This window comes from Corythoichthys intestinalis, chromosome 17 (assembly GCF_030265065.1).
Source record: "Corythoichthys intestinalis isolate RoL2023-P3 chromosome 17, ASM3026506v1, whole genome shotgun sequence".
NCBI lineage: Eukaryota > Metazoa > Chordata > Actinopteri > Syngnathiformes > Syngnathidae > Corythoichthys > Corythoichthys intestinalis.
The window spans coordinates 30,079,856-30,094,484 of record NC_080411.1 but is presented as its reverse complement, the minus strand read 5'-3'; the positions used below and the strand labels follow the sequence as shown (position 1 = coordinate 30,094,484).

General features: G+C 39.5%; 1 protein-coding gene across 1 annotated transcript in view; it reads right to left on the bottom strand.

Annotated features, from left to right (window-relative positions):
- ass1 (argininosuccinate synthase 1) overlaps nucleotides 1–10,931 on the bottom strand; it is a 227,648-nt gene extending 216,717 nt beyond the window's left edge. The window contains exons 1-2 of the mRNA XM_057818992.1: nucleotides 10,772–10,931; nucleotides 5,053–5,185 (exon numbers count right to left, since the gene is read on the bottom strand). Of these exons, the coding sequence (XP_057674975.1) occupies nucleotides 5,053–5,154 (102 nt within the window). The 5' untranslated portion in view covers nucleotides 5,155–5,185; nucleotides 10,772–10,931. The remainder of the gene's footprint in view (nucleotides 1–5,052; nucleotides 5,186–10,771) is intronic.
- Nucleotides 10,932–14,629: the final 3,698 nt, after the last annotated feature.

Here is a 14,629-nt window from a genome sequence, read left to right as displayed (position 1 = left end):
AAATATTGCAACGTGATAAATGTAATAAATATTAATTCTCGCCGTTAACGCGATAAATTTGATAACCCTACCTTAAGCTTAAACTAAAGACTCTGGAAGAGTGTAACACATTATGTCTGTCACGTTAAATACAATTAGAAAACGATTTAATTAAAACATATATACACATATATATATATATATATCAAAAAAAGGCATGTCCGATATTTTTTTGCCGATTCCGATACTTTGAAAATGATGTGATCGAGCCGATCGATCGGGACATCTCTACTGTATACCATTTGCAGCCACCACTGACAGTCATGGTTGCCCAACTTTCCATCATGCATTTGGGCGGAGTAGGCGACGATCTTTTTCTTAGCACGCCTAATTGAACACAACGCGGAACATACTGTATACCATTTGCAGCCACCACTGACAGTCATGGTTGCCCAACTTCCCATCATGCATTTGGGCGGAGCAGGAGACGTTCTTTTTTCTTAACACGCCTAATTGAACACAACGCGGAACATACTGCATACCATTTGCAGCCACCACTGAAAGTCATGGTTGCCCAACTTCCCATCATGCATTTGGACGGAGCAGGAGACGTTCTTTTTCTTAACACGCCTAATTGAACACAACGCAAAACATACTGTATACCATTTGCAGCCACCACTGACAGTCATGGTTGCCCAACAAAATTACTATAACTTGTACTCAAATTTATCTTTTAAGAACTACAAGTCTTTCTATCTGTGGGTCCCTTTAACAGAAAGAATGTTAATAATGTTAATGCCATCTTGTGGAATTATTGTTATAATAAACAAATACAGTACTTATGTACAGTATGTTGAATGTTTATGTCCGTCTTGTGTCTTATCTTTCCCTTCCAACAATAATTTACAGAAAAATATGGCATGGTATGGAGATGGTTTGAATTGCAATTAATTATGATTAATTAATTTTTAAGCTGTGATTAACTCGATTAAAAATTTTAACCGTTTGAGAGCCCTAATTTATTTATTCATTTATTTACATTTTTTTTGGGGGGGGGGGGGGTCAAACCTCCTAAAACTACTGAAATGCAAAGAAAACTGTTTTGGCACAGTTATTTATATAACACATTAAAAAACTGATTTTCGTTCAAAATTTTATTTTTTCAATGATTTGCAAACTAAAAGTTAACAAAAACGGCAATAACCCCAACCTCCATCTCCTAATTGTTATTTTCCCTCATTTCCTCACATACTAAATGCCAAATCTCAATTTTAACTACTTAAGAACATAGGTTGTATATTAGGGTGTCCCAAAAAAGTAAATCCAGGAAACTAATCTCGCACACCCTCTCAATGCATTCTACTTCTTGCCAAAGTACTGTGAGAAAAAATTCACAATGATCGCTTAATATTTAGGGGTCCCTCAGAGCACATGTAATGTCTGCTATGCTGTATACAGGGGCCAGCCAGGTAGGGGTGACATCCTGATCTGTTTTCAACTGTCCATTTGCACTCGCATGCATAGAACGTATGCGGTATTGCCTTGACCTGGTGTTGACAGTGGCTGATCCAGAAAAGCTATCTGAAACTATTTAGGGGGGGGATTTCCCCCCTAAATATCACCGATTTTGAAAAACTCATCGGATTTGGGAAGCTTACCATGTGGGAGGTGGTTTAAGCAAGTCTTTTTCTGATAGAATGTGACTTTACTTCGAGAAAATCGCACTTTCAAGCGATCATAGCATGGAACTGGTCATCGCGGCTGTCTTCGACCTCTTCTTCCGATCCTCTGGCCCTGATATTTCCCTGTTCGGCCACTTCAAAGTAGAATGGAATTTTTTGGACCACTCAAAGGCATCTCCCTTTGACGACGATCCGAACGAGAACCTCTCCGAGTGGGTGCGTCTCAAGAAAGATGAAGTCGTGGGGTTTATCGACAGCCAGCTGGAGACCACCCACCACAGGGACGACTACCGCGAGTTCCTCCTCCTCGCCCGCTTCTTCCTCACGGGCCCCGGGACAGAAGTTGTCTGCTTCAACCGGCCTGGGGCGTACCACCGGGCTCGATGGATGGCCAAAGGCATCTACTCGCTAAAAATCTACATCTTCCGGAAGCAGTTCCAACTCACTCCACATGAAGCAAGAGCTCTGCGCAAGATCAACGTGTTCGCAGTGACGGTCTACCTCAAGCGGTGGTTCGAAGCTCCAGTGACCGTCGATGCACCTGTCAACGACCTGGAGAGGTGCGAGGAGCTGGACAGATACACAGCTGTTGACAGTGAAGTCGGCTCGGCTGCTCTCAAGAAGTTCCGTGGGCATCTCTGGTACTTGAGCGAGGACTTGGCCCCCCTGGCGATGTTTTCAACGAAGACCGAGGAAGAGGAGAAGGCCAAGATGCTGCACAACCTCTATGAGGCTCAGGAGAAAGGGAAGGAACTGCGATGGCTGGAAGGAAGGAGGACCCTTACACTCAAGAGGGCTGACCTGGGCGACTTCAGCGACCCGGAGGTCGCAGAACCTGTTCCACTGCCTGAAGCTGCCTCTCCCAGCCACAGTCGCGGATCTGTGGGTTGTTCCAGCTGTCATGTCCGAGCTGAAGTCGGTGAATGATGTTGCCGAGCGAGCGGTAAAGCTGGCGAACGACTTCAAACAGTGCCTGACGAAGGACGAAGACGAGCGGCAGCTCATCTTTCAGGTCGTCGAACATCACTGCCGCTAATTCCCCACGGCTGACAAGGCCAGCTTCCAGTAGTGCAGCTGTCACTTCCCTGTCTTCAGTTGTATTGCTACTATCCAGTTGTATTGCACTTCAGTTGTATTGCACCAGTGCATGTAACACCTTGTCCAATGTGAATTGTGCAAGGTAGACAATCGGTCTGGGAGAGAGGCGATCATTAGACAGAAGAGTGCGAGACCGACACGTTAACCACTGCCAGTCCAGTAGGAATGTCAATGAGGGAAGCCTTAGCAACCAGCTATGGGAGTGAAATTTCGTGTGCTCTGTTCTTTTCGCAAGTGGAATACAATGAAGGGGTGTGCGAGTCCGAATCTGTTAATATGTGATTTTATATAGGGGGCCTGGGACTATTGTATATTAAAATTGAAGTTAATGTAAACATTTACTTTTGCTTTCTTTTTTTTTTTTATTATTACAATGATATAGGTAACATACATTCAGAAAAATGAGTACAAATTACTTATAGTATGCAGAGTGAAATGGAATATATTTTGAAGATCACGCAAACATTGACTTTTTTCAATCATAAGGAAATGAATAAATAGCCTAACATAAATGAACAAATATAAGTCCAAAGTGCACATTGACAGCTAAGATGTTTTGAACCTCCCCATCAGAACAAATAAAACTAAATATGATAAATAAGCCTCAACTCTTTCCTTGCTCTTAAAGATTTGATCCATTTTCTGTTGCATTGCCATTTTTTTTTTGCATCAATTCAAAAAACTTTTTTTTTTTTTTTTGTTCCAGAAAACATGCACATTTGAACCAATCAGAGCGAACTATCTCTGCTGATCACATGTCAGTATGTCAGCCAATTGAACTGATATATGAGTCCAGGCGTTTTGCTTTGCTGCGTGCATTTGCACATTGACGTGACTCATCATCGTCAGACTCAGATAACTGCAGCAGCTGCGGAAACCTCCATGCCGTCCGTGAAATGGAAGAAATAATAAATATCGGTGGAAACGGATTACGCGACACAAGCACTTTAAATCTGATGTTGGTAGATCGTTTTCTTCGTGGGGATGAAATGCATGTGTGGCAGTGTATGATTTTTTTTTTTTTTTAACTTAGCGTTTTGACAATTGCCGTCATATTTTTTAAATCAAAGCACCGTGTACCGGAACTGCATTCCGGCCCTGATTCTTATACCGGAACTGTGTTCCTGACCGTTCTGGCCCACTTTCACCCCTGGGTAAATGTGTATATAATATTCTATTAAAGGTCGTTGATTCAAATTGAATCTTGCCAGACTTTTTAATTATCGGCAAATATCGTATCATTGTCCATAGAATCGATATCGTATCATAAAATTTAGAGCAGAAACGAATACTCGAGCAACTCGAGTTTAAAAACTGATCCGAGTAATTTTATTCACCTATTCTAACTTTTAAGTGATGTGTGTTATCAAGCGTAATGGCATTTTTAGGTAAGAACAAATATATATATATATATATATATATATATATATATATATATATTTTTTTTTTTTAAATAAGATCTAAAAGTTTTTGGAGTGAAAGCAGCGAATTAGTCTTTTTTTTTTTAATTCTAGTTACATCTGAGATGCAATTGTTGGCTGTTTTCAACAATGTACATCAAAAATAAAGACATTGATTGACTGAAAATGGTTCAATATTAGATGAAATGTCTTGTTTTCTCATGTGTATTCATAATTGCTCTTCACCTAAAAATATGTTTTATCCGATTACTCGATTAATCGATATAATTTTCAGTCGATTACTCGATTGCTAAAATATTCGATAGCTGCAGCCCTAATAAAATTTATGATTTTCTCTATTAAGACCATGATCGGCCTGTCAATATTTCTCTCCTAGATTGGGTCAGTTTAACCAATCAGCTTAACAGTAAACTTCAAAACTGGGAGTGGCACTAAACATCTTATAGCCCTTTTTTTGATGATATTTTTACAATGTGTGTCAAACTGCTGCTCATTGTGAACGGAATGAATCGTGTTCATGGAAATCAGTGTTGTGATTTTTGTATGCTCCTGCTAACTAACTCATTTGAAATATTTTCCTATAGGAACAATTGAATTCATGCATTACTGTAGCTGAATAACCAAAGAGCACACAAAAGACCACTGATGATGTTTTTACACAAATGTGAAAAGAAAAAAATGTGCTGAATACGCAAGGCCTCCATATGCAAAAATCCTGCTTGTGGTGCAGTGGCTTTATTTTTCCTATTGTAGCATCAACAAATGGGCACCACCAACCACCTGAGCCCAGTCTGCGCATTTCTGCTAAATTGCACCATGTACTTGAAAAGAGCACAAAACCCACACAAAGCAAAATTTTCCTCCAATCTCACCATGTAAGCAATGACATCATGACCCTGCTCCTTCAGCCACACCAAAATACAGGATGTGTCCAGTCCGCCGCTGTAGGCCAGAACTACTGAACCTTTAGACATGATGGTGACTTGTTACTGATTTGCTGGCAAGCTGTGATGGCAGAGAAAAGACCATTAGTTAATGTGCAACTGGAATGCAGAAGAGAGTCACAACAACCTCCTTAAAAATATAACGGAGTCACTGAGCTTGCAAAGCATGGTGGGAGCAAAGCCCACTGGCGGCCCACCGTGTTTATGAAAAATGAATACATACAGTGTATCACAAAAGTGAGTACACCCCTCGCATTTCTGCAGATATTTAAGTATATGTTTTAGGGTTGTTCCGATCATGTTTTTTTGCTCCCGATCCGATCCCGATCGTTATAGTTTGAGTATCTGCCGATTCTGATATTTCCCGATCCGATTGCTTTTTTTTTTTTTTTGCTCCCGATTCAATTCCAATCAATCCTGATAATTTTTCCCGATCATATACATTTTGGCAATGCATTAAGAAAAAAATGAATAAAACTCGGACAAATATATACATTCAAAATACAGTACATTAGTACTGTATTTGTTTATTATGACAATAAATCCTCAAGATGGCATTTACATTATTAACATTCTTTCTGTGAGAGGGATCCACGGATAGAAAGACTTGTAATTCTTAAAGGATAAACGTGACTTTGTATATTGTGACTAAATATTGCTATCTAGTGTATTTGTTGAGCTTTCAGTAAATGATACTGTAGCCATTTAACTGTTCTGCCCAAATGCATGATGGGAAGTGCAACCATGATTGTGCATAGTGGCACCAATTGATATATCTTCTCTGCGGTGGGAAATAACATAGGGTGTAAAGAAAAAGATCATCTACTACCTTTCTTCCCCACATTGCTTTCCCACGATATTTCTAATTGTTAAGAGAGGGATTTTAAGGCTTTAGCCAATTAAAATCAGGCTCCAAAGACTGCCAAAATTCACTCTACTCATTTTACGCTGCCTTTTAGCTCTATATATAGGTAAATCGGCGCCATCATAGATTGAACTCGACAATGTGTGAGTGGGTCGTGCAGCGCATGCGTTAATAGCGTTAAATATTTTAACGTAATTAATTTTTTTAAAAATTTAACTACCGCCGTTAACGCAATAAATTTGATAGCCCTACTTTAAGCCAAAACTAAAGGCTCTGGATGAGTGTAAGAAATTTTGTCTCTAACGTTAAATACAATTAGAAAACGATTTAATTAAAAAATATATATACTGTATATTAAAAAAAGGCATGTCCGATATTTTTTTGCCGATTCCGATACTTTGAAAATGACGTCATCGGACCCGATCGATCGGCATTTAGATCGATCTAGGCATCTTTAGTTTTCATGGGACAACACTGAAAAAATGACACTTTGACACAATGAAAACTAGTCTGTGTGCAGCTTATATAATAGAGTTCATTTATTTTCCCCTCAAAATAACTCAAAATATAGCCATTAATATCTAAACCCCTGGCAACAAAAGAGAGTACACCCCTTAGTGAAAGTCAATATTTTTTAAAAATTCTAAATTTGCAGCAATTTTGAAATTATGACCATCCTGCTTTGTTATACGCAATTTATTAAGAATACTTAAAGGTAGAGGTCCTGAAATACATTTTTTAACAAACAAACAAACAAAAACACAATGTACTTCAGTGTAATGGCAAAGAGTTGGGACAAATTTGTTCACATATTGACTGTAAAATGTCACCATTGCATTTAAAATTTAAAATGTAAATTCAAATACGATTAAAATATGTATTGTTTTTAGACCTTTTTCTTTAGCCTGGAGGGTGAAAAAAGAGGCTTATATACAAGGGCGTAGGTTTGGTCTCAACATTGGTAGGGACGATATAGCAGCATAAACTGCATGTACACTTTTTGCTGGGGACGGGACATTAATAAGACCAAACAGATTATTGAACAGGGGTCAAGGCTACATTTCTCACAAATATAAGACATGAGGATCAATGCAAAATAAATCTGTATTGACTTATACTAACTTTCATGCGTATTGGTTCAGGTGAAAATGGTCAATTCAATCCTTTGTTTTCAAAAACTACTAAAGAACCATTTGAAGTGCAAGTCCCTTTATTGGAAAAAAATGGGAACTATCCAAGAATGGGTCCACTTTTGGGGGACACTGGAGCACCCCAAGACTCCAATTAAGTATTGTAAATTACAGTGGGGCAAATAAGTATTTAGTCAACCACTAATCGTGCAAGTTCTCCCACTTGAAAATATTAGAGAGGCCTGTATTGTCAACATGGGTAAACCTCAACCATGAGAGACAGAATGTGGGGAAAAAAACAGAAAATCACATTGTTTGATTTTTTTAAGAATTTATTTGCAAATCATGGTGGAAAATACGTATTTGGTCAATACCAAAAGTTCATTTCAATACTTTGTTATGTACCCTTTGTTGGCAATAACGGAGGCCAAACGTTTTCATCCAAATGCTCTCTAGCGAACCGCAGACTGGCCTGGACGTGTACTTTCTTCAGCAGGGGGACACGTCTGACAGGATTTGAGTCCCTGGCGACGCACTGTGTTACTGATAGTAGCCTTTGTTACTGTGGTCCCAGCTCTCTGTAGGTCATTGATTAGGTCCCCCTGTGTGGTTCTGGGATTTTTGCTCTCTGTTCTTGTTATCATTTTGACGCCACGGGCTGAGATCTTGCATGGAGCCCCATATCGAGGGAGATTATCAGTGGTCTTGTATGTCTTCCATTTTCTAATAATTGCTCCCACAGTAGATTTCTTTACACCAAGCGTTTTACCTATTGCAGATTAAGTCTTCCCAGCCTGGTGCAGGTCTACAATTTTGTCTCTGGTGTCCTTCCACAGCTCTTTGGTCTTGGCCATAATCGAGTTTGGAGTGTGACTGACTGAGATTATGGACAGGTGTCTTCGTTGTTCATTGCTTGCTGGCTTGACGGCAGTCGTTTTGCAGGTTAGCAAGTTCACACAGTTGAATGTTATGCCAACTCTTATGCAGGTCCAATTTTCAGTAGCAAAGTTGGTGGTGTGTTACCCACCTCCACAACATTGATGTCTTTTTACATTACTTACAGTGGCTGCTGCTGGCTGAAAACAACTTCTAATATCCCTCCTCTTTTGAGGGGAAGGAATGTTGTCAGCATGAATCTGTCGGGGTTGTGTGAGTGTGCGTGTGTGTCTGTGTGGCGGGAGGGTGTGTGTGTGGTGGTGGTGGTGGTGGGGGGGGGGGTTTAGTCATCAATGTGCGTTTGAGGGGAAAAAATGAACCGGCACATTCAGCAAGTGAAAAGGGATAAATCTATTAAATTTAATTCCCAACTATGGATCGTTCCTTATTTCAAGGGACGGGTGGCAACCCTAATTCTATTCTTACAACATATATGAAGATAATCTAAATTTTATCATATTATATATAATTAGTATTATTATATAACTGAATTCATTATGTAATGCAAATAAGGTTGCTAAAGTTGGTGGGGACAATTTGAACATCCTGAAAAGTGTACAGTTGTGGTCAAAAGTTTACATACACTTGTGAAGAACATAATGTCATGGCTCTCTTGAGTTTCCAGTTATTTCTACAACTCTGATTTTTCTCTGATAGAGTGATTGGAACATATACTTCTTTTGTCACAAAAAACAATCATGATGTTTGGTTCTTTTATGACTTTATTATGGGTGAACAGAAAAAAGTGATCAAATCTGCTGGGTCAAAAATATACATACAGCAGCGCTAATATTTGGTAACATGTCCCTTGGCCATTTTCACTTTAATTAGGCGCTTTTGTGAGCCATCCACAAGCTTCTGGCAAGCTTCTGGTTGAATCTTTGACCACTCCTCTTGACAGAATTGGTGCAGTTCAGTTAAATTTGATGGCTTTCTGACATGGACTGGTTTCTTCAGCATTGTTCATTGTTCTCAATGGGGTTTAAGTCAGGACTTTGGGAAGGGCATTCGAAAACCTTCATTCTAGCCTGATTTAGCCATTCCATTACCACTTTTGATGTGTGTTTGGGGTCATTGTCCTGTTGGAACACCCAACTGCGCCCAAGACCCAATCTTCGGGCTGATGAAGTTAGGTTATCTTGAAGAATTTGAAGGTAATCCTCCTTCTTCATTATCCCATTTACTCTCTGTAAAGCACCAGTTCCATTGGCAGAAAAACAGCCCCACAGCATAATACTACCACCACCGTGCTTGACGGTAGGCATGGTGTACTTGGGGTTAAAGGCCTCACCTTTTCTCCTCCAAACATATTGCTGGGCATTGTGGCCAAACAGCTCGATTTTTGTTTCGTCTGACCACAGAACTTTCCTCCAGAAGGTCTTATCTTTGTCCCTGTGATCAGCAGCAAACTTCAGTCGAGCCTTAAGGTGCCGCTTTTGGAGCAAAGGCTTCCTTCTTGCACGGCAGCCTCTCCGTCCATGGAGATGCAAAACACGCTTGACTGTGGACACTGACACCTGTGTTCCAGCAGCTTCTAATTCTTGGCAGATCTGCTTTTTGGTGATTGTCGGTTGAATCTTCACCCTCCTGACCAATTTTCTCTCAGCAGCAGGTGAAAGCTTGTGTTTTCTTCCTGATCATGGCAGTGACAAAACAGTGCCATGCACTTTATACTTACAAACAATTGTTTGCACTGTTGCTCTTGGGACCTGCAGCTGCTTTGAAATGGCTCCAAGTGACTTTCCTGACTTGTTCAAGTCAATGATTGTTCAAGTCAATAATCACTCACAAGAAATTGCTAATTCGTGTTGCTGTATGTATATTTTTGACACAGCAGATTTGATCACTTTTTCTGTTAATCCATAATAAAGTCATAAAAGAACCAAACTTCATGAATGTTTTTTGTGACAAAGAAGTATCTGTTCCAATCACTCTATCAGAGAAAAATCTGAGTTGTAGAAATAACTGGAAACTCAAGAGAGCCATGACATTATGTTCTTCACAAGTGTATGTAAACTTTTGACCACAACTGTATAGTGTTATGTCCCCACAGTCCCTATGCAAACCTTCGCCCTTGCTTATATATCAATATGGGGGGAAACCTTGCATTCTATGTAAAAATCAATTAGACCATTTACAAAGGTTCCATATAATTTTCCCCACAATGTTAGAGCGTTGCATCATCCTTTCTTCATAAATTTAGGATATCTACTGGAGGACAGGCTTTGGGGAAAAATGCAGTGGCCCATGCCAAGTAAAAGGTTCCACATGAATGGTAAATACTAAGAGTGTTCGTTATGGTTGAAAGTTGTCAACAGGTTTGACCACTTCACTTATCGGTTTAAGGTACCTATTCATTGATAAAGTTTAGTTGCGAATTTTAGGATTAAGTAGAGAGAAAAAAAAGAGCAAAGTTTCTCACGACTTCAATTACAACTGTGCTAAATATTGAGTTTTTCAATTGAGTGGTACTGATTGTAACTCATCCGTCAAGATGTTACTTGAGTAATAAATAGTAATCTACCGAAACCACTGAAAAAACTATTCACAAAAAAAATCTGTTGAGGTCGCCGAATTGCACGATGGTCGAATTTGAAAGCAGCCGCCGCTTTAACTATGAGCCGACAGAACCCCAGTTCCCGCTCACAAATTCAAATTCGATTCTAAAAGATGTATGATGTATGTACTTATGAAGAAAATGAAGGGTTAAACTCACGTAATAAGATGCTGTTCTGAGACGAGCTGGAAATGTCACACTGTTGCTGAAATGAGGAGAACCAAGCACCAGCACTGGCGTGGTGGCTCCACTAACTATGCTGTTATTGGTCGCCGCAACGGTGATGTCATGAGTTTACAGTTTTCCCATTGCATTTGAACTTTCCATTGAAGAGGGGCGTTCAAATACAAAAGGGTTGCAACCAAATATATCGACTAGATGTCTAATGCGCGCTGTGAGGCAATGAGGACGGGCGTCCAAATATGTCAGCCTTTTTGCGGTTTATGTTTTCATAAAAATAAAGAAAAGCTGTCAATTTACTGTATACCTAAATATTTGTAATATCAATTTGAATAATTTCAAAATCTAACCTGAATCCTAGCCATGTTAATATGATTTGTTATGAAGAAAGCTATTGGGTTTTTTTTTTTTAAATACGTCCCCCGACGTAAAATGGCCACGGACTCCGGTTTCAGACAGCTAAGTTTAGATATATGGTATCAATGGCTGCTACAAGGTTTTAGATTGTAAACCCACATGAGCTATAATACGTTTACTTAATCTATAACACATTTATATTTTAAATTATTGTGCGTTTAGCTTTATGATGCTACAAACGTTGCTCCTGTACAAAAACAGATTACAGTGAGCCCTCGTTTTTCGCGGTTAATGGGGACCAGAACCCACCGCGATAAGTGGAAAACCGCGTAGTAGCGCAACCCCCCCCAACCCCACCAAGAATTTTGTGTGTGTGTGTGTGTGTTCAATGTATTTATTCACATTTAGCATTGGAAAGAGATAAATATAAGACATGTTTTTCACTTTTTCCCCAAAGTATAAAAAAAAAAAAATGTATAGACCCCACTCACATGACCTCACAACCACGCCTCCGCGCCATATTGTCCGTCAGCTCGTCGTGTTTACGCATTACCGCTACGTAAATTCCTCCTATTATGGCGTGTCTTTCTGCTCGTTAACATTAATAATCAAAATGGTGAAGGCGTGTGTGGCGGTTGGTTGCAATAACAGAGAAGATAGACGGAGAGACTTGAACTTCTACCGTATTCCGAGACACGGAGAGGAGAGCGAGATGGACTGCTGCAATTCGACGAGAATACTGGGCACCAAACGATCACTACAGATTATGTAGTAGTCATTTTATATCTGGTAAGATGCATTTAATATATATTTAGAGGGTTTGGGACTGACAACCACAATTAAGATCATTGCGAGGCTAATCGCCGACAACATACAGTTTCAAATTCAAGATGTTTATTACTTCCGCCATCGTTATTTTTTGAATAATATTTAGCTGGTACCAAGTGAAAGAAGCTGGCCTCGTCTACGGATCATCAGTTAAACAGGGGTGTCCAAACTTTTTGCAAAGGGGGCCAGATTTGGTGTGGTAAAAATGTGGGGGGCTACCTTGGCTGATTTACGTAGAACAATATATTCCAACAATTTTTAGCAAGACCTTCTGTGTGTCACATTTGCTTTATTATTTTTTTAAATTCATAATTTCAACAATCTCGCCTTTGTGGCGTTCTCTTTCAACACTCGGGCTCTTGCGAAATACTGCTGCTGTGAAATTAAACTAGCTTCAAGTTGCTATAATTTCTCGCTGCGTATCTTCCTTGTAATGTTGTCGTACATATCAGCGTGTCTTGTTTGGTAACATCGCGTCACATCGAACTCTTTGAAAACAGCGACTGTCTCTTTGCAAATGAAGAAGACACAGTTGTTGCGTATTGTATTGAATAGTCCAATATCCACCTATCCTTGAAGCGTCGGCCATCGCTGTCAACTTTTTTTTTTATTGATTGTCGCCATTTTAGAAAATTGAAAGGGTCACACGGGGTAATGTTGCTTAGAGTGCTGCTCTTAAAGTTTTTCAAAGTTTCGTGAGAATAGGCTGATTTTGTGTGGACAAGATAGTTGTAGATATGAGGGTAGCAGATGTCAGGCAGAGACGGCGAAGACAGCGGGTCGAAAAATATCGATTTAGGCATCAAATATGGATCTGGCGAATGGACAGACTGAAGCTTTTCCACATAACGCCTTTTATGCAACGCATCCAATGAGTTTAAAGCGTCTGAAAGCATCGGGGCTTCCATGAATTGCACTATAAATTGCACGACAAATTGAAACCATTAAGAATACGGATAAACAATGACGGACAATATGGTGGCCGGATACAGCGACACGTCATTGTGTGACGTTGGTGAGTGGGGTCTATATGGCGGAAAACACAAGACAAGGATGAAAAAGCAGTTTCTGCTCTTGCACCGTTGTGTTTGATAGAACACGATGTCTATATACTGCCGTAGCAGTTTCATGGCGCATTAAGTCAAAGAACTATTTTTAATTTGTCCGTTTTACTCTGAAGACCCCCGTTTACAGACACTGCGCAACCCCTTTTGTTTCAACCCAGCCATAAAAAGAAGCTAAGTAATAATATTTATTATTCGAAATGTCATTTTTAGCTTAGAATCGTTGATGTCTAATATCTAGTTAAAAAAAAAAAGATTTTAAAAAATTACTCACTTGCATAATGTCACAAAGAAAAAAATAGTGTCCGTAAATGAGTAACGGACACCTACCTCATACCTATCACTTTTTTTTTTTGTTACTGTCATATTTTCACCGATATTCTAGATGATAATCGATCCAAACAAGGAAATATTGGGGGAAAAAAACATTTAAAAGGGCAAATATATGAAAAGGAACATCTCGACCGCTCCTTGATGTCTGCGATTTCCTCATCGCGACCCTTGTTATATTACCATGTTTCAGCCATAAAATTCCCATTAAGTCCACCTGTGGCCATTCACAGCTGTGTCTTGACACTCAGTGATACATGCTACATTTTTTTACATGTACGGTTTTTTGATCGAAACAAGTATGCGATAATATCTCGTCAAAATCATGGCGTCTTTAATTATGCTCTCTCATGCTCTCACCTACCATTAGGGTATCGCGGTTTAATTTTTTTTCTCCGCCGAAATGCCCTCCTGTTCAAAATTTTTCTTCCCCCAGAAAATTGAGATTTTAGGCTTTCCAGTGATGTATCACACATGCATATCGGACAATTTTGAAATTTGGCCAAATTGGGGGTCTAGGAGCGGAAATTCAAGTCACCTGAGTTTTTTTTACACATATATAATGTTTTTTAAGCACTTCAAATGTAAAAATTATAAGTTTTAATGATGTTACTGTCCCATCAATTTTTAAACAAGAAAAAAGTAGTACAAAAATGCTTGACTTTATTAAATATTTCATTGAGTGAGTCCACTCACTCAATGAAACACTCACGGCTCACACAATGAGTTGCTACAGCAAATGTTTAACAAGTTAAACAATGACTGACGCATGCAGTACTTTGATCTTTGCAGACGAGCGAACCTCAACCATTAAACGTCTGTCAACATTGTTAACTTTATAAAGCAAATCCAGGGCACGGCCTGAGGGACAAAGAGTGGGGATGGGGAGAGTGACACTACGTGATCGGCTCGGGACAGCTCATCTGTTTTTTTGTTTTTTAATTGAAGAAAAAAAATCTGCAATGGACTGAGGGATGGAAGTTTGAAGCGCGAAGTCGCAAGGGATCACTGTTCTACTGTGACACCCCCCCCCCCCCCCCGAACTCGCCATTGACTAACACACAAGTGCAAAAATTCTCAATCTATGTTTTGCATTTCCAAGAATGCTACACTTCTTTGAGACTTCTTGCAACTTGCAGATGACAATTACACTTACTCCGAAATCTTGTTTGCGGCCTCACAACACAAAACTATTGTCAATCATACCAATGAGAGTTTTTTTTTTACTATTTATTTGCGTTGCACATCTGTCAGTGCA